Here is a 21,032-nt window from a genome sequence, read left to right on the forward strand (position 1 = left end):
GCTTGTGCCGGTTCTTGAGTTGAGATCCCTCTTTGCCAATGCAGTCTCACGAGTTTCAACTAGCAGTGTCTGTGTTCGTATTTGACCGGTTGCTATATCGATATTCAGCTTCCCCTCTTGCGTTGGAACCATTTATGTTTTGATTGTTTTGTAGAATACTTTTGTTTTCGCTTTAGCATAAACATCGAAATGGCGCAGTTACTGGATGGCAAAGAAAATGCTAGAAACTAGAAAGTATTGCCCATCAAAAGCCGTTACGGTTGGCTGTAAAGAGTAAAGATTTCGTAGACATCGCTAAACGGTCGAGTAAAGTCTGGTCCCTCGCACCTTGCTACAGTTGTGTCCTTGTACAGGGGTGAGGGAAACGGTGACTTCTACGGTTGGCCAACAACCTGTTTGCCATTTGCTACCGCTAACCTAGGCCAGTGAGGCCTCGCTAAAGTTACGGAAAGATATGGGACCGATTCAAACCGAGAGCTCCTCGGTGGAGGAATTAATCTGCGTTGACTCTCCCTGTAGCCTCCCGTCAGCGCCGGCCGCCGGGTGGGTAGAGCCATCACCAAGATGGCTTCCGGCAGCGGCACTCGGGTTCGGTGGGCAAATCTCGGTCAGTATGACCACCTCGTACGGGCTACAATCGGAGAGGTGCAAAAATGAACACAACCAACCGTAGAATCCCTTCTCAATGTCAGACACCTCGTTCAGCCATGCCCGGAAGTGGAAGCTGAGCTGCCGGAAGCCTGCGTACAGTGCCAACCCTACCGTGCAGAGCACGATGGCCAGTGGATAGGCTAGAATGAGCAGCGGAGACATGATCAGCTTGTAGAAGTATGATCGCTCCTCGTTAAAGTACGTAAACATGTTGTACCACGTGACGGTGCCCATGTAAAACGAGTAGATTGCCGTCGTGAGCGTCACGAAAGGAAGACAGACGATCGACAGTAGCAGGATATGGAGCCCGGTGCGTAGAGTGCAACATTCTTGCCGAGTACGATATGTTTCGTCGTGGGCCTCGAGCGCTTGTTTGCTGATCTGCTCGAGCTCCTCGCGGGAAATGTTCAACTGCACATCGATCGATTGACCCTTTTTACGACCCCGCTTGATCGTGCCTGTCATTGTCAGATAGTTATTGTCCGCCGAAGAACCGTACGAACGGCTCGTATTGTACCGCTCGAGGCTGTGCTGATCAAGTTCCGTGTTCAGGACACTCGTTTCGCCCGACTCGAGATCTTCGTAGTTTCCAATCACCGACGGCGATCGGCGTCGACCGATCTCGTCGAGATCGGTGCGAATATTTACGCGTTTTTTGGACCGCTTGCCGCTGCCGCCGGTCAACAGTTCGGCCGATTTGCTCGACTTCCGGTCCAGGCTGCTCTCGGAGATGCTGCTCGGCGTAACGGTGGAACTGTCCTTGAGCGGATGAAACTGTTGTAACTCATTGAGATCGTCCTCGTCCTCGTTGGCGCCATTCGCCACCGTCGTCATGGGACACCCTTTACCGCTGGACCTTATCTCGATAATCTCCTCGCTGTTCCAACGTTTCGTCGGCTTCCGGCAGTCTTGGCGTTCCGGTGTTAAATCCCACTCTTTGCGGGTACCCTGGGAAGAAAAGGTCCACAATGGCATCATCAGGAGTAGTCCGAGAGCATGGACTTGGACGATGGACTTAAGGAACGGGAATTTTTAATCAGTGTCAGGAGCGGAAATAGAACAGAATCGATGGCCCGATTGTGGTTCTAACGCAAAAAGGCTTAATAACATTTGTGTGTGGTTGAATTTAATCTGATTAAAAATGTTCTAACAGCAGTCAATATGAAACTACGAGACGAATGTCCATAATTGAGTTCAGCGATTTACTCGGATTTCATAGTCAGAAACGAGTTTTGTGTTTATCACTGAATATCACAAACACCTCCTGGGCGTATATTATTCGACGCTTTTCTTTTAAAGTTGATTCTTAGTAAGAAAACGTAGTCTCTTTTGTTTTGTTTTACCACTCTTGCCGGCTACTATACCCCAAAATAAACAGTTTTCCCTCCACGCACACGCACACACCCATCGCGAAATCCTTGTTTCATCAAAACATTTCACCACTACAACGTCAACGTCATGCTATGCGAAAAAGGATTCGGACCCACCCATCCGATGCATCGGAGTAGGCTTCCCAGCGAAGTGAAAAACGGAAATCGTTGCCTGAAGGCCTGTACCTGTGCATTAATGTGGTCGATATGGTGGTCGATGTTGCCATGGTTGGCTTTTCTTCCCGCCTGCCGCTTTCTCGGTGGGATGAACACGGGAAACTCGTTCTGGCCACCGCCTACTACTTCCGCAACCATATTGTGCTCACTCGAAGCGCTCGCAGATCACACTAGACGGTGGATCATTATGAACCTTGTTTTTGTGGGAAGCCCTTTGTAGTGCAAGACACACACACGCGCGAAAAAAGGACCTTCCGGTGCCGTGAACGTTCCTTCAACGAATCACAGACGACAGACAGCGCAACGAGAGATTCGCGGCTCAGTGGCGCACCCTTTGCCAGGGGTTTTAAGACATAAATTTGCTGGATTTGTTTCAATCACAGAATTTGGAAATTGGCACTTTTTAAAACAGTATTCAAAATAATTATTACAAAAGTATTCGATGTACTATATAAAAAAAATCGGAACGATTTGGCAACACTGCAAGCATCGCAGCTGAACTGTCAGAAAGCGTTTTGTTTACCTGTTAAGCTTGTTAAGAATGCATTGTAAATTGTGTAAAATTTCTTTTCCCGCTGGTACCGAAAACAATGTCTCGAAGGACGGAACGAATTGAAAAGCGTGTTGAGCTAGCGTCGTTGGTAAAGGAGCGTAAACAGCTGCGTACTACCGAATCCACGCTTCAGTCAATGTTGGAGAAAATCAACCAACAACTAAACCAATTGCTAGTACGGCTGTTGCTAAATCTGCGAAGTTGATTGGCTTAATAAGATGGTTTCATGTTCGATAGGTAGAAGAACTGGAGCTCAAATCTCGGGATGCACAGCTGACCATGAGCGCCGAGAATCGGCAGCCGTCGGAACCGCAAGCCGGTTGCTCCAGCTCAAACCCCACCGATGTCAATAAGCAGGTGCTGGATCTGGGAGTTGGGAAAATGATATGCTTTGAACTGCTCGAGGAATCTGAGGAGAACGAGCTTTAGGCTGGGACAACAGACAAAACACCACTCAACATCTTAACATCGTTACGACACAGATAAGAAAATTACAACGAAGACACCGATTAGCTTTCAGTTGCACTAAATAAACTCGTTTACTTAACAAATAGACCACACTTTTTTCACATTCCGTTCCCACACTGCCATCAATCTCACGGTTTTTGCTCCGTCGTCCCCGTTCCGGTATCAAGCTTTTCCCCTTCTGGTGGCTTCTGTGGTTTCAGCTCCTGATCTATTCGTTCTTTCGCTCGAAACACTTTCGATTGCAGATAAAACGAGCCCCCCCTCGACTTTTCGTTCACCTCAAACAAGTGGTCAAACTGTTTCTTCACCTCCTCCGGATCGAGTTTGGTCACGTTCAGTATTTCCTGCGCTTCTTCCAGCGTCATTCCTGCGAAAGTGGAGTGGAAAGAGTGAGTGGTTCCAAGCAAAGCCCATCACCCGTGTCCGGCCGTTTACCTGTCCTGAGGTTCGCGGCGGCACGGTTAGCTCCTTTTTGGCCACCACCGGCTCGCTTGGCTGCTTCCTGTGATGCCGCTATTTCTTGCTTGAGCGCTCTTGTGAAGGCTTTGCCGATGATCTGACCGCCGAGGACTATAATCTGTGCGATGTACTTTGCCATGATGCAAATGAAGCTCGACCGGGTAAAATCACTTTAATGAATCGAACGATCGACGTATTAAATGGCTCTATCGAACATATTTCATCATGCAGCCGGTTTCTCGACCAATATCGAAACAAATTTCGTTACACAACAAGTACACAATTCGCGCATGGATCGACCCAATGTTGACATTTCTCGCTGACAGCACAACTGTCAAATTAGAACAGGATTGTCAACACTTCGTTTTTAGCACAAGCTGCGAAAGCTTCCTGTGTTGAATTTAAGCCGTTATGATTAATAAACCGATTGTTCGAACTTATCAAATCTCTGCACAAAACTAAACGATTGCAGTCAAAATGGAAGCTTCCGCATTAAACCCAAATAAGAACCTACATAGAAATGGTAAGCACATACGCGAAATGGTAAACATCATGTTTTACGAAATAAATATATTTGATTGGTTTATTTTTACATAAATAAAATCAGGTTCGTTACACAATAAAAACATGTTTGCTAAATTTCATCGACATCTAAAAACAATTAAAAACCAAATTCCGAATAAAAGAAAGGCGTCCTCGCCGTCACATCAGTTTGCTTTCCGTATCTCGTTCGTTCGAATTGCTAGATTTGCCTACCTATTTGATGCCTATTTCCTAAGTAAAGAAAAGTTCCCAAAAACATATCGACCTCCAACGTTTGTGAATGCCGGTTTCCATTCAACAGCATTGATCACGAGCAGAACGGCCCCCTTGGGCCTTAATTTCTTTTCTTTTTGATTTTTCAACAATCACTTTTTGGCAGCACGGATGTGGAACACTCGCTTAACTAGTAGCTAAAAATTTAACACACCAAACACGTTTCCTAAGAAGGGCCTTTTTACACAAGTTCTCTACGAATTGGCCTATAAGCTGCACGACGCGCGTACTACTAAATGCTGTGAGGTACCACGGGCCCGCCACGGTTAGCAAAAGCCAGGGTTCGTGTGCTCGATGATGCACCGTTTGCAGTACTTCTTGACCGCCCGGTAACCCTCGACCGAAATCTGGCAGTCCTGGATGTTAAGCTGCTGCAGCCCCCGGCAGTAGTAGGCGATGCACTGTATCCCCCGATCGGTGATCATATCACAGTTCCGGAGGCTTAGCTTCTTCAGATTGGGGCAACTTTCGGCCAGGGCGCGCAGTCCCGCATCGCTGACATCGCACTTGCCGATATCGAGCGCCCGCAGCCGAGGACAGGACCGGGCCAGCACGTTGATCGAATCGTCGCTGACCGCTTCACAGCCGCGTGCGTTCAGATAGCGGAGCTTGTAGCACCGTCGGGCGATCACCTTCAGGCCCGCGTCGGACACCTGATCACACTTGGCCACCGACAGGTAGCGCAGGGTAGCACCAAGTTTCGCCAGCTCATACAGCCCAAAGTCCGTGACGCTCGTGCAGTCCGACACGCTCAGTTCGCGTAGGGCGATGCAAAAGTTGGGAATAAACTTCAGACCAGCATCTGCGAGAGAGAAGATAACTTTGCGTAACTCCGGGAGTCCTGGTGGCGGGGGCTTAGAGTGGGTGCCGATCGTACCTGTCACCTGTATACACCGTCGTAGGTATAGGTACACCAGCAGCGGACAGTTCCGGGCGATGACTTTGATGCCCGCGTCACAAATCGAGGCACAATCGGTAAGGTCTAGATATTGCAACAGCAACCGTCGCGGTGGCTCCAGCCCCGGGTTAATGTTGATGCACGTAATTTGGGCACAACCTGCAACGAAACGCGTTGTTAGGCCACTCGGGGATCGGCCACTGGCGGCCACGCACGTACCCGTTATGTCTAGATGCTGTAGATTTGTACACTTGGTCACCAGATCCGATAGTGCCTGGTTGGTGATGGTAACGCTGTTCTGTATCTGCAGGTGCGTAATCTCTGGACACCGCCGGGACAGTAGCTGCAGCCCCTTGTCCGTCAGCCGGCAGCCGTCGGCCAGCAGGACCCGCTCGACACCGGGACAGGCGCCGTTGCGCGTTTGGCCACACAGTCGTCGGAGGATGGTTTTGATCGCACGATCGCCACTGTTTTCTTCGCCTGCAAAAGGACCGCGCAAACGTGAGTTTTCCGACAGACAGGTTGGTCGGTTCGTCTAGTTACCTTTGATCTTGATGATTTTCCACAGCGTCGGGTTCCAGATGACCGACTCGAAGCGCCTGCAGACGCGCGCTATATTGCACAGTTCGCTGCTGTCCAACCACTCGAATATTCGCACCATCAGCTCGTCCGGTACGCGATCGAAAAACGGGCCCGCCCGGTACAGTGCGGATCCGCGGACACTGCCGAGGCTGGCGAGGAGCGTCGTTCCCCCGAGTGGCCCTCCGTTCGAGCCGGACCCCGTGGAACTGCTTCCGGCCGATATGGGCGGCCCGTGACAGCCGGGGCTACCGCCGTGGCTGGACGAGGTTGAGGTGGTCCCGTCACCGGACCGATGGTTGGTCCACGAGGCCGGTATCATGGACTGCTGCTGCCCGGAGGGTGACGGGGACACGAGCGTGTGATAGCCTTGGTCGAGGTTCGGTGAAAACCGCCCGTACCGTGACAGACCGTCGCTGAAGTGTTGCGATTTGGTGAGCGGAATTCTGGAAACAGTCGTAAGGGACGGTGGTCAGTCGTGGACGAGCCGGGTGGACCCCAGGCCCAGGTTCGTGGCACTTACCTTCCATCAACGAAGTCGGTCGCCGGCTTCACGTGTGTCCCCCTGTGGGGGCTGTGGAACGCGGGCGATCCTCGTATCCGATCGAGCAGGTACCGATCGGAGCCACTCGTTTCCGGGCTCGAGGCACGGCGCAGCAGATGCGGAGAGCTCGAGTCCAGGCACTCCACCTGCGACTCGCGGGCCGACGATGCTTTCGAGGAGGAATTGTGGTGCCCGTTGTGAGTGGCCACGCCCGAGCCGCCGCCACCACCACCGCCGCCGTTGGTGACGTTGCGCCGGCAGAAGTTGTAGATTGCGTCGATGTTTTCGTTCTCGAGGTAGTATCGCTCCGTGTTGTTGCTGCTGCTCGACTGGTTGCGCGTCAGGCTGGACGGTGTGGCGTTGGCGTTGCGTCGGATGGCACCTTGAATGTAGAGCGCGTCCATCTTCTCCTCCAGAAAGTAGCGATCGGCCTCGGAGAGCCCCCCGAGCCCCGGATGCAGCGGTTCGTCCGGGTGGTGGAAGCCTTGCGGGACGCGCAGCACCGGTGACAGGCGTTGATGGTGCTGCTGGTAGGTGTTGCTCAGGAGCGCATCGATCGGGGTGTACGTTCGGGGCCGTACATGCCGATAGTCTCTCCGGCCGTGGCCGTGATGACCGTTCAGCGGCATGGCGAGTGGGGGCTGGTGGTGTACGATGTACGATCCGTTCTGATCGAGCGACGAGGACGAACTGCGTGACAGGAGCGATGATCCTCCTCCGCCCGGACCGGCCCCGTTTCTGCCGCCACCGCCTCCGCCACCACCGCCAACGCTGCCATCCACCGGAACGGAACCACCGGTGTCCGGCGTGCCGATGAGTGAAGTCTGCTCCACCTTCACCACGCACCCGCCACTGTCCGCCGGTGAGTAGAGGTCCGAATCGAGCGCCAGGATCGGGGAGCTGCGGGACATCTGGTACGCCTGCGGATCCAGCGGGCTCGAACTGAGCGGATGGTGGTACTGTCGGGTGTCCATCGAGGGCGTGTTGCGACCCAACGACGCCAGCGGGCACTCGACAGGCGCACCGCGCCGCTGCTGATGCGTCATGCCCGCGCTGCGGTGCTCTTCTGCTGATCTCGCGAACGCGAACTGGAACCGCGAACTCGCGGCTGCTGCTACGCTGCTGCTGTTGCTGCGGCAATCCAGTTTAACTTATCTGCGCAAAGAAAACAAAACACGTACATTGTGGTTAGAAACAAAATGCGAGCTGACAGCCGTTACGAGGGCAGCGGAAATGATGAGCACCGAATAATCGGATTGAGTGAGGCGCGCGCGCAGGATAATGTTACAATGTAATCCTCAGGCTCGCCAGTACCTTGATCCCAACACGATCTTTTGTCGGTGTACTTTTGATGTCGAATTGTAATTAATTGCAATTAATTGTTTACTAATACCCTCTAGGTGGCGATGGCTACTTTCGCCAGCTACCGCAATCTTCAAGCTATCGTTTTACTTTCATGGAATCGAGTCACAGGAGTCGTCACAAATGCTGCTTAAGCCAGATGGCCAGCCACAGCTCAGCTCGCGTACCGTGTCAGTAGCCAGCTAATTGAGTGAACCCTGAACCAAAGCTACTCCAACGGTGCCCCCGTTAGCCACCGGCGGGGCTCGACCGGCTCGAACTATCACGGTTCGCCATAATCGACGATCGTCGAATTCCGCTGGCAAGAACCTCACAAACGCATACGCATAATTTACGATCAACGATTTTCGCCCGCCGCCCGACGCTAATTAAATTCAAATTATCTTCCACTTCAGGCGCAGAGAGAGAGAGAGAGAGAAAGAGATCCCCGGGGATGGTGGCCGGCGCGGAAAAATGAGCTGACCTGCGTGCGAGCTCGTGTGTGAAAAATCGGCCAGGGCTCAGCGTCGGAGAAAAATGGGACTGAAAATGAGCGACCATAAAACGTCCGTGTCGTCCGTCATTCGCCGGATCCAAACGCCACTACCGACCTGCTGCCAGAGTTTAAGTACGTTAATCCTGGTGTCCGTTTGCGGCCAGAACCCAGAAACACAATGTTGCTTAATCGTGCGCGCCGAGCGACAGTAAGTAGTACGTTCGGAGAGCGTGCTTCACTTTCGACGAATCGACCAAAATAATCACGCCGCGGTCCGCTGTCCGCGGCCTCGAGGGCCGAGAGTTTCCGGGGTGCAGACCGTGGCCATTTCTCACGGCTATAAATCATGTCGAACGTCGAACGGGGGAGCATCGGGGCCGATCGGAGAACGGCCAACGAGCCATGATTTGGGTCGCGCCGCGAGTTTGAGGAGTGCAGTGCCGCCCGCGGGCCAGAATGTCAAACGGAGCAGCAGCAGCAGCAGCAGGGGCCGGGGAGTGGATGTGGACCGAGCGGCCACTTTTTCGATCCCCAGATGATAGTGGCCCGCGCGAGAGCCCGGGAACGAAACATTTACGATGTGTCCGGGGCCCCGTCATCGATCGATCGTTTAGGTCGCCATCGCGCAGGAAGCGGTTGGCGGTTCCGAAAACCCCGGCTTCCCTTCGCCGGAGGCCTCCAGCAGCAGCCCTTGCCGGGACATTCCATTCTAAACGCAAAGTATGTTTTCGCCCGTTCGCCCGCCCGACGCTTGATGCGGTTCCGATAAGCCTTCGGGAGTCATGCGGCCGGGGAATGGCGGCCGGGATGCGGGACAATAAGTGGCCGGGGTCCAATCTTGGGTCGATATCTTCACCCGGGCATCGCCATAACTGCCCCCGAGGGCCCGTGTTGCAAGTGGAGAGCTCTGTCGATGCACTGGAAATGGGACCGGACCCGAGCCCGTCACTGGAAGGTATTATTTTCCGATCGCTGCCGTCGAGCAGCGGCAAGGTGCAATCGAGCAAGTCATTTTCGTTCCAATCTATCTTTCTATCAAACGACCCCAACGGAACCACCACCAGTCTGCTGTACCGAGAGCACTTGGGAACCAAGGAGGCAAGATATGCAAATCGATCGTGTCAAGGACACTGCTGGCGACTGGCGTATCGGAGAAACGAATCCTGTAGCGATTGCCACCGGAATTGACGGCGGCACCGAGTGTGCCTCTTCCGGAGCTGTTTCACAAATCAATCCCAAAAAACGGCATTCATTCAGAGCGGATGGGTCATCCCATTAAATCTGCGGTTGCGACTCGGAACGAAGGCAACATTCCGCTTACAATTAGGGTGCCTGTCGCACGAGTCACTCAGTTCGCCATTCTTAAAGTGATCCTTCCCGGTCCTGGGCCCGGTTTGCATATCAATGCTTTAATTTACACATAAATACCACGCGCTTCACGGGCCCGCACCACCAGTCCCCAACTGGCCGAGGATTATCCCCGTTCAGGGCGTCCCAGATTTTCGCTGCCTCGCGGAGTAGCTTTATTAGCGCCCGAGGGCTGGGGACTGGACAGACGCACGTTGTCTGTGTGTAGATTTTAATCTTAATAAAGCGTAAAGCGCCCCTCCCTGCAGGCGGATCAGGGAAGGTTCGAGCGGAACGCGGGCACGGCATGAATATTCAATGGAGTGGTTGTCGCGCGGTCGCGCAAATTTCGCGCTGCCGTTGCATCGAAAATGCAGCGCGCGGGCGCGCGTGTAGGCGTGCTGCTGTCAGTTTGATGCGGCCAAGCTTGCGTCACGCGTCGGTAGCGCGCGGCGTATTAATGTGCAACCGGCGACTACATTGTTGGCCCTGCTGGGAGCACGCTGGGTTTTGGGCCTGTCACAGGATTAACGCAACACGCGCGCTCGCGCTCCTAGCCCTGAGCGGCGGCCACAGCAAACGGCCTGTCCCATAATTCATCGATTCCATTCGGGGGTCCTCGCGCCATTTTTCTTCGCCGGCTACCAAGGCTGCTGCCTGTCCGGACTGGGAAGAGAGAAGATGCAAATCATGAATGCCCCACCAAGGATCAGCCGATCGGAATACAACGGAACACAATCTTACGATGATCCGGCGGGCCCCATTGAATCTGGTGTCCGGCTACTGCGTCGCCAGGAGTGCCCCAGGAGTGAAATTATTGATAGTAAGACCGGCGAGCGGTCGGCTGATGGTCGCTCGAGGTCGAAACCATCGATCGGTAGCACCGGATCGAATCGAATGGTAAGCAGCGCGCTCAGTGCCCAGGCGTGGTCCAGTCCTACGCCCTGATCGATCGTAGGCAAACATCACCCGGTAGCTCTGGGGGGCTCCGGTCGGCGAAAAATGCCGAGCCCGTGTCGGATCCCGGTGCCGGTGGAGGACTGCCAGGCTCCCAGGATCGCCCCAGGAGCACTGATTAATGCCTTTTATTAGGCCGATCGATAGGCGCAATTTATCATCGGCGGTGGATCATCGCGCGGTGTGTGGAATGTTTCGTCCTTCCGGGCTTGAATTACGCGCCGCCGTCGCCGCCCAATCCTAGATTCCGATCTGCGAGCTGCGAGCGAGAGAGTTGGCATTTTGTGCGGTAGCGTTTCGCATTCCTTCGGTGGCCGCCCGTTTTTGATATCCCGCTCGTTGTTGTGGATGCCCCGGACCGCGTGATTGATCGCTGCGCGCGCTGCGTACACAGCTTTCCAAGACGGCTTCCCGAGTACAGTGGGCCGTGTTGAGTGGCCAGGCTACGGGCGTAATAATGTACGATGAAAGGTTGGCCGGGTGATGTTATCGCGGGCGGGTCCACATTCCCTGCCTCGCAAACCGGATATGCTCCGGCTCGGATTTACGGAAAAGTGTCCTGCGGCCATCGGAAACACCAAACCACCGCCCGGGACAGTCGGGTAGGGTGCCGCACTAAGTGCCGGTTACGGTGGGCTATTCCGCAGAAGGTGCTGGCCCCTGGCAGGTGGATGAAATCCCCTACCGTCGCGCCGCAACTAGAGCTGCGTTCCCCGATCGCGCATCTCCCGGAGGGGGCTTTGATGTAACTGACACTGGTGTCTTGCTTTTAATTTTGCTGAGCTGCTGAAAGACGGTGGCCCGCAAGCAGGGGTGCAGCTTTTACGTTCTCGTGCCAAGGGCGATACCTTTACCTGCCTGTAAATCGTGAGATCATCATTAGAGGTACTGCCAAGCCCGCCGTTGGCCAATGTGCCGCTTAATTAATGTGCTGCCCGTTTTTTTGCTTGCTAATGATTTGTTTCTACGGCCCGGTGGCGCTTTTCTGCGTATTTGCACAATTAATTTAACAATAATGCAGTGTAATCTTTCTATTATTAGAACACAATTAGTACAACGGAATCTCGGCCTCCAATCTGTAGGAGATCGCCGTGCCTGGGTCAACGCCCAGGGATCACACATCCGTTACACTTCCGTGGCAGTGGCGTGAGAGAACAACTTCACTGGTGCGGCGGTGGATTCGCTGAAGTCTATCGGAAAACTGGAGCCACGGAGCGATATCCTTCCACGACGACGACGACGACAACGACGCCGTCGCCGCTCATCATTCACCCAGATGGTCCCCGGGGGCCACGACTGCTGCTCGACTCCGACAAACTACCAATTTGACACTCTGACTGCACCATATTTTATGCAAATGAATGCATCGCTCAGCTTGCGGCTCAACCATTGCGCAATGGTGGCCGGGCCACGCGATATCGCGGCCACCGCACTCGAACGATGGTGGTCCCCCCTCACGGGATTGAGATCGCATCGAGCATCGACCCAAGGTCCCCGCCGATCGCCGAGACGCAAGACTATGTCTCGATCCAGCCGCGGCGGGCCTTCGCACTTCGAAGGATTCCCTTCGAAGCTGTGGCTCAATTTGGTTGTTTTAGGCTTCGAGTGCGCGGTGCAGCATCGCGCACCGCCGGCAAACATAGTTTGTGTAGCAAATTTTTGATTTATGTCCATAATTTGTACGTCCCGGCCTGGAACCGCCGACGGCACCAAGCCGGCCGGCCGGCCGTTGGTGGAAGGTCAAACTGCTTTCTGATTTGCACGCTCCGCAAGGTTCGGGGCCGCGCTGGACCCTACAGCAGCAGCAGCAGCAGCGGCAGATCCTGCTGCTGGTTCGGCTTGTTTGCCTACAGCGAGCAGCGCGCGGCAATCTGATTGACGGCCCCACTGGTGCCGACGGCCACAGCAATGTCGGTAGTATAATGTCGGCCCTCCCGTATTTGGAAGTCTTTAGCACAGTTCTCCCGCCCGTCCAGCCAGCCAGCCGGCCGTTGTGTCCGTCTAATGTCGGCAGGCTCTCTCGTTTTGGGACCGTAAAGACCCACCCCGCACACACCGCGTTTCGGGATGGGACAAGCAATGGACAGCCAGAGCCGACGTGTCTCTGTGTGTAGCCCGGTGGAGCATTACCACGCTCATTGGCTCAATTTGCGCCCTTTCCTAAATAAGATCCCAAACGAATCTGCTGCGGGAGACATTGATGAGAGGTAGCACTCGTTTGTAGTGATTCCCCTACAATTCCCTTCACCGATATTGCGCAACCCGCGTAAGGAGTTTAGCATACCGCTCCAGTTAGGCCGCCGGTTGCCCCGGTTTACCGTTAGAGATCTGCACCACTGCACTCTGGTGGCCACACCACCAACACACCTGAGAGAGTTCGTCCCGCGGGTAAACGAACGTAGTGCTGCTGGCCACGGGGTAGCGAGCCGGACCGCGCCGGAGATCGTCGCAATCGTCGTTGCTACTTTGCATTTGGGCGACACCGCTGTGTGGACCGCGGCGGAGATCGTTGATATGCACACACGCGCGCGCGGTCCCCAACTGTAGCACATTTGTTGGCCGCGGTAAGATATGGCGTCAAATGGTGTGGCTAATTGCGTGTCCGAGACCCTCGCTGGAATATACGCACCGGCCGGGCGGGACGGGATCGGTTCGAACGATCGACCTCTTTTCGCTCGCCGGCGGAGCGGAGCGGGGCCCATTCCGATCCCATTTTTGCGTTTGCCGCTGACGGTCAGCGTCGTTCGGTTCGGCGCCCTTGCCTACTGGTGTGCCCGGCTGCCCGGGGGGCAGTAGGCCGGCCTGCTCGTGCTGTGGCCTTTCTACCTTCCACCGATCGCAGTAGCCCGCCAGTGGAGCGAAGCGCAGAGAAATGGCCGCGGTGCGGTGCGAGAGAAAATGCATTCCTGCCGCAGCCCCGTGCACCGCGCGTTGCGACTCGATTTTTCGCACGAATTCATACGCGCGGGAAAGCGCGAACCGTAGTCCCCGGGATAGCACTCCGCTTCAGCACGGCGGCAAAGATTGCGCGTAGTTGCGCGAGTTGATCCGCGGCCTCGTGCAGAAGGAAACACAAAGGAGACGGAGTGTGCTGGAAAGAAAGGGAAGGAACACCGGCTCTGCTCGGGCGAGCGAGAGAGAGAGAGACAGACAGAGAAACGGTGAACGTGTTTGTGTGCGGTTGGTTGGCAAAGGAAAAGGAAAGAACGGCGTACTGTGATTACGATAAAAATTGAGACCGTAACTGACCCCCGGGGCATTTTCCGGTCATGGCGTGCAGTGTGCGGCAACGGTGGGCCGTCCGGCCTTCGCCCGGCGTCCGCACTGCACTCCGACGGTGGAACGAATTGTGACTGATGGCTCTAATCTCAGATAGAGAAGGCTAAACGACAAGTTTGCTACCGCTCGCTGGCTGGCCGTCGGACCGTGTTGCATATTTTGCTGGAGCCACCGGGCACAGCGGCGGGCCCGGTGGAAATTACTATTTTGTTCGCCGTGCGCCGTGTGCTTCCCGTGTTAATTTTCATGCCTTATCGTGCGTGTCAACGCGGCCATTTTGTAGACGTGCTGGGGAAATGCTTTCGATAGCATCTAACGAGAGCGTGCGCCGTTCTGAGTTGGGTAAAGTGTCTCACTTACTTTCATCATTACAGTTTGTTGTTTAATCGTCATAGAAGCGGAACGTAACAACGGAATCACTTCACATTACAATGGCTACTTGGATACTATTGGCTGCCATCTTTAATTCGCCGCACAAGAAAATAAACAGTTCGATCGCGCGAACTGTCACCGATCGATGGTTGACATGATTGATTCTGTCAGTCAGAATGTAAACAGTGTGCAGTTCCGACCCACGCCAATTCGCGGATTGAAACCCGAGTGGCCGGGACACTGTAAATTTCTGGTGGCTTCTTTTTCTCCACAGGCAAGTGTTAACAACGTTTTTGCGTCCCGACGCGTTGCTGCGGGACCCGCGTTACTTTGTTGAGTTTGACAGTTGCGGCGCGAAAGTAACGGACCCGGTCGGTCAATAAATTACCTCGAATATGATCTTTGCGCTGTGTCCGGGACTGGGACGAACGAGAGCGAGTGAGTGCGTCGGATGGTGTTGGATAGTATTTTAGCGAAAATATGGCCTCGGCCCGAGCGGTGACCGAGTTCCCAAACAACGTGCTGCGGTGCTGACCAGCTTTGCAATGGATCGCGCGATTGACACAATCGCGCCATGCGAAGCGTGAGATTTAATCTAAGATCTAAGGACACCCCCGGGGCCAGGCCAGGGGATGGAGTGAAAAGTTACGACCTCGTGCAAAGCAGGTGAGATCGTTTTTCGCACCTTCCGTCTCGGGGGGAGACCCTCGAGGTAGGGCGGAAGGTCTGCAGCAAGGCCCGTAGAAAGCACTGCACCGCGGTGGTGGTGGAGCCCGCGAAGCCATCCATCCTGATGGCTCGGAAGGTTTGTCACAAACGCAATAATCGTATAACACGCGAATAATTATAATAATATCGGATGTTTTATGCCTTATTACAGTTTGCCGGTCGCTCGGGCCGGAATCATTGACGCGCTGGCTGGCTCGCGGATCGCGGCAGAAGGTAGGAGATTCGCGTTGATCGGAATTTATGTAGATTTACCGTGCATGATAACTGTGGGCTTGAGGCTTGATGGACGTTGGCCTTACTTGCCGGAATGCTGCGAAGAAGCCACTGCAAGAGAGCGAAACGATTTATGCACCACGATTCGATCTCGGCGGAGCGACCCGTTTCCGACCATCTTCAGATCTTCGGGCTCGGATGTCGACCGCGTTTGCTAACGCAACGCTGGGGCCAATCTTCGTTCCATCACGGGCGCTTCCAGCACGATGGAAGGATTTGATGGATGAATTAAGTAAATCTTTACGCTTACGCTCCGATCCCGATACCCGATGTCACTTTGAACAACGGTGGTCGTTGACGAGCCACACAAAAGGAAGAAAGACTTCAACGTTCGGGCGACGTTCCTACCATCCGGTGGCCATCCGGGGGAGACAAAAATGACGCTGACGATAAGCGATCTGCGATGCAGTGGAGTTTCACGGAACATTATTATTTCTCGTGCCGCCGCGGTTCACCCGTTGATCCCCGAGGGAGGTCCGTTTGACCGGTTGGCTCGATTTGCTCGATTTCATCGGTCGTTTTGGCAGTTGTAGCCCGCTTTCATGAGCTATTCTTCCGTGCGGCCCCGGTGCACGTTTTGGGAAGTTTCGGGGTTTCAACACAGCCACATCCACCGCCGGCTGCCCGGAACGGGACGAGCGACAGGGTGAGCGATTTATCTGCCCGGTGTCGATGCCGATTTGTCCGATTTTGTGGCCTGGCCTTTGCGCACTCCTTCATCATGATCACCCTGCGGGTGTGATTGTAGGACGTGATGTGTCCTTTTCTACCTTTTCGGCCCGTCCGCGCGAAGGATTGCGAGTACGGTTCTCGTCGTTTTTTTTCGGTTCCCCCGTGTGGCCGTAAACATCCTGCTGCTGCTGCTGCTGGAGGGCGCAACGGCCAAAACGTCGTGCGCCCGGCCGTTTTCCTTTCGCCCGCTGATGGATCAGGCTTAAAAGCCCGCGTACCCATCACCGGGGCCCCTGTTGCCGTACATGTAAAGACATTAAAATTAACGACATAAGCACGGGAGGAAAAATGGCTGCAAATGGTCGAAAATTAGTTGAACAACCGGCTCTGTGTACCACCGGCCGCTCCCTGTCCCTCTCCACCGAAGCGTACTTGGCTGCGGTCTTTGCCGTGCGGTGCCGTGATTTGTGATTTTGGATAATAAAACCGGCGACCGGGTTTTTGTCCCATTTCCGTCCGGCGCGAGAAAACAATCAACCCGGCGAGACGGTGAACGGCGGTGAAAACGCAACAAAAAAGTCCCCCGAAAAAAATTGCATAAATCCTTCACGATCGCGATCGGACGGCACTGCTGGTGCTGCCGGTGCTGTGGCCATGTTTTGCATGCAGACAATTTATCACCCGTTTTTATGATCGGCACCGGAGCTCCGCAGTGAAACAAATGTGCATACTTTGCGCGGCCCAAACTATGGTTACTTGCCAACTAAACCATTCGTTAATCCACACGCGGAGAGGCCAGCAGCGCCATCATGCCCGTGGTTCTTTAGGCCCCCGGGGGCGGAGAATTGATCCGGTGTTCGTCACCGACGTTTGGACGCCCGTTTCAAACACCTTCTCGACGGCCGGGGCCTATCGCGGTGAGGGAGGGAACAGAACGTGTCATAAAAATAAAAGCCACAGGTGCAAGGCGATCCTTGGCCAGCCAGGGCCAGGAGAAGGCAGAGAAAAACAATAAACAACAGCTATGACACCTATGACATTTCCTGTCCCGTTTTTCTTCCACACAGGATGAGGAGCTGTGGTGCCGTGGTCGTTGCTGTTGCGCTGCTGGCCCACTGCCATTTCCTGTGGCCAGCGGGCATCACACACAAGCGCTGTGCTAATGATAGGTGTTCGTTCCAAGCGCGTGTGTCCGTGTGCGTGCGGCCAGCAGGCAGCCTCTTACAAATGACCACAAATAATGGCCACCCGTTGAAGCGTTGGAATTTGGAAGGCAAGATGGGATTGAATATTTATTTCGCTTAAACGTGCCTCTCGTTTCCAGTGCACGCGCGCGGTCGCGGTCCTTCCGGTATTTGCATATTGCATAAGTTGCATCAAATCATTGCATCCGCAGCTTCGTGCGACTCAACGCTGGACTAACCTCGGTTGTGGACCCGCATGTTCCCGCTGTTTGGTGCGTTGGTCATTATTTTGCGGTTGTTTATGCTGCGCTTTGGACGATATTTCTCGTCCAAAGATTCGGATCAGATGTCGGATCGGAGGGCCCATCGCCGTCGTCGTCGCCAACACTGGCTGCACCGAGTGGTGACCGCTGCTTATACGGTTCGCGCCGCATTGCTGAACCTTGAATTCCCATCACGGGCCCAACAATGGCGGGATCGATGCGGTCGCCAGTCGCCAGTCGCCGGGAAGCGAGCGTGTGGCCGCACAAATGGAGCACGAAGCCCCCGCGCGCTGTCATCGCACCGGCACACGCACCGGCACGACCCGTGCTGTTGATTTTTGATGCAAAAATGACACGTTTCGAGCCGGGGGAAGCATTAAAGGATGGCGCGCGAAGGCCAAGCCAAAAGGAAACGGACGGACCGGGCACACGGAACACGGAACACAAAACAATAATCCACCGTGTCCTTATGTGCTGCGCGCGCGCTCGCAGAAAGCGTCTCCGCGACGATCATCATCCGGGCGATCGTCGACGATCTTTGACCGTCACGAACGACGACAACGGCGACGATGCTGAGGTCGGTCCCTTATGTTGCAGCATTTTTATGACCCTATTCTAAGCGCTGTGGGTCTGTTTGCTCTCTTCCCGGTTCGTCTCCCGGACGCCGCCTGCCCCACCACCGATCAGGTCCGGAGGTGCGCGGCTTCGAGGAACGATCACGAATTTCCTTTTGTTCCCCGCCGATGTTATTTGAGTTTTCTGTGGCTCGGTCTCTCTCTCTATCGCTCTGCGGTTGGTGCAACCTGCGGTCATCACAACTCGTCCTGCGCGTGTTCCACAGCGGTGGGTCGTCGTGGCTCCGGTTGTTTGAAATTGTTTTGACAAATTTGTGAAAGCTTTATAGCGGTGGTGAGACTGTTAGTGTTTACCCTTGGTTCGTGTCAGCCTCATCCGCGTGGCCGGATGTTTTACCGGATGGACGGCAAAGGAATGCGTTCTTGGAATGGCGCGCCCCAAGGATGATGTGTTCGCGATCTTCTTCATTCGTCGAACACAACTCGCATGGAACCGGCCGGCTCGCGGAAGTCTACGCGGACGACGACAACCTGCCGGACCGACGCGTCCCGAAATCGAGGCCACCGCCGTTGGGTGCGATCTCGATTTTGCTTCACTTTCGTGATGTGCACGCTCGTTTGGGTAGGGCGCGGAGCGGGCCGTCGTTCGATTTCCGAAAATTCCCAACCTCAAAGATGCCGGTAGAAGATTAAGACACGATCGGCTTGCGCGAGGAATGCGCGACCGGCCGCCTTCTCCCTCCGCCTACCCAGAGGTCTTGGTGGCCAAACTTATCGTGCAGGCAGCGAGCGGCCACGAACCCGGCCGCGGCCGCCATCGCATCTCATAACCGATCTCTTGCGAGATCTCGATCAAAATGCCGTCGGTGAAAGGACGTTCCTCCCTCCGTCGTCGTCGTCGTCATGGCCGGTGCCGCCTACCTCGGTGGGAAACGGTGGACCACAACGCGGTTGGTTGGTGCCCTCGGGGCGATGGATGTCACGGAGCTGAGGAGCTCGTTGGCTTGGAATGACACGGGCACACGGCCCCTTATGTGCGGCACAATGGGCACCCGCAGGCTTCGGGACGCGGTGACTTATGGAGAGTCTCCACGCCACGTTCGCGCGCGAACGTGGGAAGAGGAGACTTGTGGCTGTCGATGGTCGTCGGTCAGTAGGCCACAGGGTGGCATACCCGCACCGGGCAAACAGATGTCCTGAAGGCGTAACCACAGGTGAGGAATGATCCAATGTCGAGATAATCGCGAGCGTAGGCCTCCGTTACACACTAGACGCAGGGTTCACGGTGTGTGGACAAAATTGCGCCCCTTTCGATTCAGCATCCGGTGCGGGACCTAGCAGCGGGCTACTTGGATTCGATCTCCCTCGGTTACGTTGAAGCCACCAAGCCACCGCTTTAAACGCACGGTGATTGTCTCCCCTTCAATTATGCGCCAACAATCTCCGGTGCATAGCGGTGCGCCCGTCGGCCTGTGGAATCCTAATTCGTTTAATTCCGGCCGCGCGGGCTGCTATCGACATCCAAATATGAAGTCCGCCAACCCATCTGCCTAGACGATGCGCAATTGTGTTTGTTTGCTGTTTGCGCGCACTCTCAGAGTTCCCTCTCCGAGACGGCCGGTCTCGGTTCAACGCCCAAAATGGACATCCGGTACGGGGCAAGTGGCTCGAGCTCGAGCAGCATGTCGTTGGGGGAATGAATGGCCGGCCGGCGTTGCTGGAATGTGGCCTGTCTTTGCAGCGACATCTCGTCATTTCCTTCGCCTAGTATCTCGTCCTCGGCTAGTTCTGCGCCGGGCAGAGCGGAGCCCACTACTAATTAGCCCTTGCCTCTCTTTCTGCCGGCTCTGGCTCCATCATCCATCCGCCGGCCAGCCAGCCTTGCCCCACCATGGACTGATAATTGATATGAAATTATTGTTTCACCTTGGCGTGCTCTTCCCTCCGATCCGGGCTCCGGTATCGCGAACGCGTGGAATGCACGTAAACCACTTGTGCGCAAAAGTGCACTTACGCCTCATCGCAGCCGCTGGCGGTTGACAAAGGCACGCATAAAAACTCATACCGGTACCGCCAGCCATCGGGGACCCATCGACCGACCGACCGACCGACCGACCGACCGACCGACCGCTCCTCCGAGGATCCGGCCGATCCTCGCACGGTGCCTGGGACATTCTCGGGGGGATGCGGTACGCGACGGTGAGGAATGCGGCAAAAACCTAGCCAGACACGGCTCAGGAGCACCAACGCCCGTCGTCCGCTGAGTGGAAGGAACAGAGGACCACGGCCATTTAGGTACCGCACCTCGCCCGTCCTGTCTCAGGCGGTCGTGAGTACGCTCGGAGCGTTTTGTGAAGGATCAGTTCCCTGGCCGCCACAGCTCCGTCTGGCCATAGTTCTCGCTCCCGTTCCGTGTGGGACGTGGGCTGCGCAAAAGCTGCGCAGTTTATTGTATCTTTCTTTCAGGAATAATTGTTATTGAGTTAATACTCTTGGAATGCTTTTTTTAGTCGCATAAAATGGAAACAACAGCCTTTTTCGGCCACACCGAGAACGAAAGCCTAATTAGTGTTAATTTTCATTTACGTCAATGTGAGCTTACGAAGTATATTTACCGATTCCGATTGGTGGTTACCAATGGTGGTTACCATGGTTACCTCGACTCGACGCGGCATTTGGGGTAAGTATCTAGGAAGATCGATCTGTGCGCTGACCGCGTCTCCGAATGCCAGCCTTATTTCCTTCTTCTTTTTTTAGGTGCAATTCCATCGAGACAAATGCGTAACATACTGACGGCCGGAGACGGCCATCAGAGGGAGCACGGAAAGACCTCTGGTGGCCTCGTTTAGTTTCGCGAACCTCATGGATATCAAAAATTCATTAATAAAAACCCACAGGATGCATCGATGGCTGGTGGCCCGCCGCTACTAATGTGCGCCGCATGTGCATCCTGTACACGGATGCACGCCCCGCACGACATTCCAGCCCGCAGGGCACAAGTACAGGTTGCGGCGGCCGTGACGGCGGTG

The 21,032-nt window shown here is 54.9% G+C and overlaps 4 protein-coding genes across 4 annotated transcripts in view; 1 reads left to right on the forward strand and 3 right to left on the reverse strand.

The window, feature by feature from the left end:
• Positions 1 to 465: 465 nt before the first annotated feature.
• Positions 466 to 2,336, reverse strand: LOC131211054 (transmembrane protein 169). The gene is made up of 2 exons (XM_058204396.1): positions 2,208 to 2,336; positions 466 to 1,599 (listed from the first exon to the last, which is right to left on the reverse strand). The coding sequence occupies exons 1-2, from the start codon at positions 2,334 to 2,336 to the stop codon at positions 466 to 468; spliced, it is 1,263 nt and encodes a 420-aa protein (XP_058060379.1).
• A 393-nt stretch (positions 2,337 to 2,729) lies between these two features.
• Positions 2,730 to 3,541, forward strand: LOC131209501 (uncharacterized). The gene is made up of 2 exons (XM_058202585.1): positions 2,730 to 2,926; positions 2,989 to 3,541. The coding sequence occupies exons 1-2, from the start codon at positions 2,789 to 2,791 to the stop codon at positions 3,178 to 3,180; spliced, it is 330 nt and encodes a 109-aa protein (XP_058058568.1). The 5' UTR covers positions 2,730 to 2,788; the 3' UTR covers positions 3,181 to 3,541.
• Positions 3,267 to 3,962, reverse strand: LOC131209500 (mitochondrial import inner membrane translocase subunit Tim16). Its single transcript, XM_058202584.1, has 2 exons — positions 3,655 to 3,962; positions 3,267 to 3,586 (listed from the first exon to the last, which is right to left on the reverse strand). Exons 1-2 carry the CDS (start codon positions 3,815 to 3,817, stop codon positions 3,348 to 3,350), a joined length of 402 nt encoding a protein of 133 aa, XP_058058567.1. The 5' UTR covers positions 3,818 to 3,962; the 3' UTR covers positions 3,267 to 3,347.
• Positions 3,963 to 4,760: 798 nt separating this feature from the next.
• LOC131209366 (F-box/LRR-repeat protein 7) overlaps positions 4,761 to 21,032 on the reverse strand; it is a 71,965-nt gene continuing 55,693 nt past the window's right edge. Inside the window, exons 3-7 of the mRNA XM_058202421.1 lie at positions 6,495 to 7,670; positions 5,936 to 6,417; positions 5,612 to 5,872; positions 5,372 to 5,551; positions 4,761 to 5,296 (exon numbers count right to left, since the gene is read on the reverse strand). Of these exons, the coding sequence (XP_058058404.1) occupies positions 4,761 to 5,296; positions 5,372 to 5,551; positions 5,612 to 5,872; positions 5,936 to 6,417; positions 6,495 to 7,561 (2,526 nt within the window). The 5' untranslated portion in view covers positions 7,562 to 7,670. The remainder of the gene's footprint in view (positions 5,297 to 5,371; positions 5,552 to 5,611; positions 5,873 to 5,935; positions 6,418 to 6,494; positions 7,671 to 21,032) is intronic.

The sequence above is a fragment of the Anopheles bellator genome, chromosome 2, assembly GCF_943735745.2.
Source record: "Anopheles bellator chromosome 2, idAnoBellAS_SP24_06.2, whole genome shotgun sequence".
NCBI lineage: Eukaryota > Metazoa > Arthropoda > Insecta > Diptera > Culicidae > Anopheles > Anopheles bellator.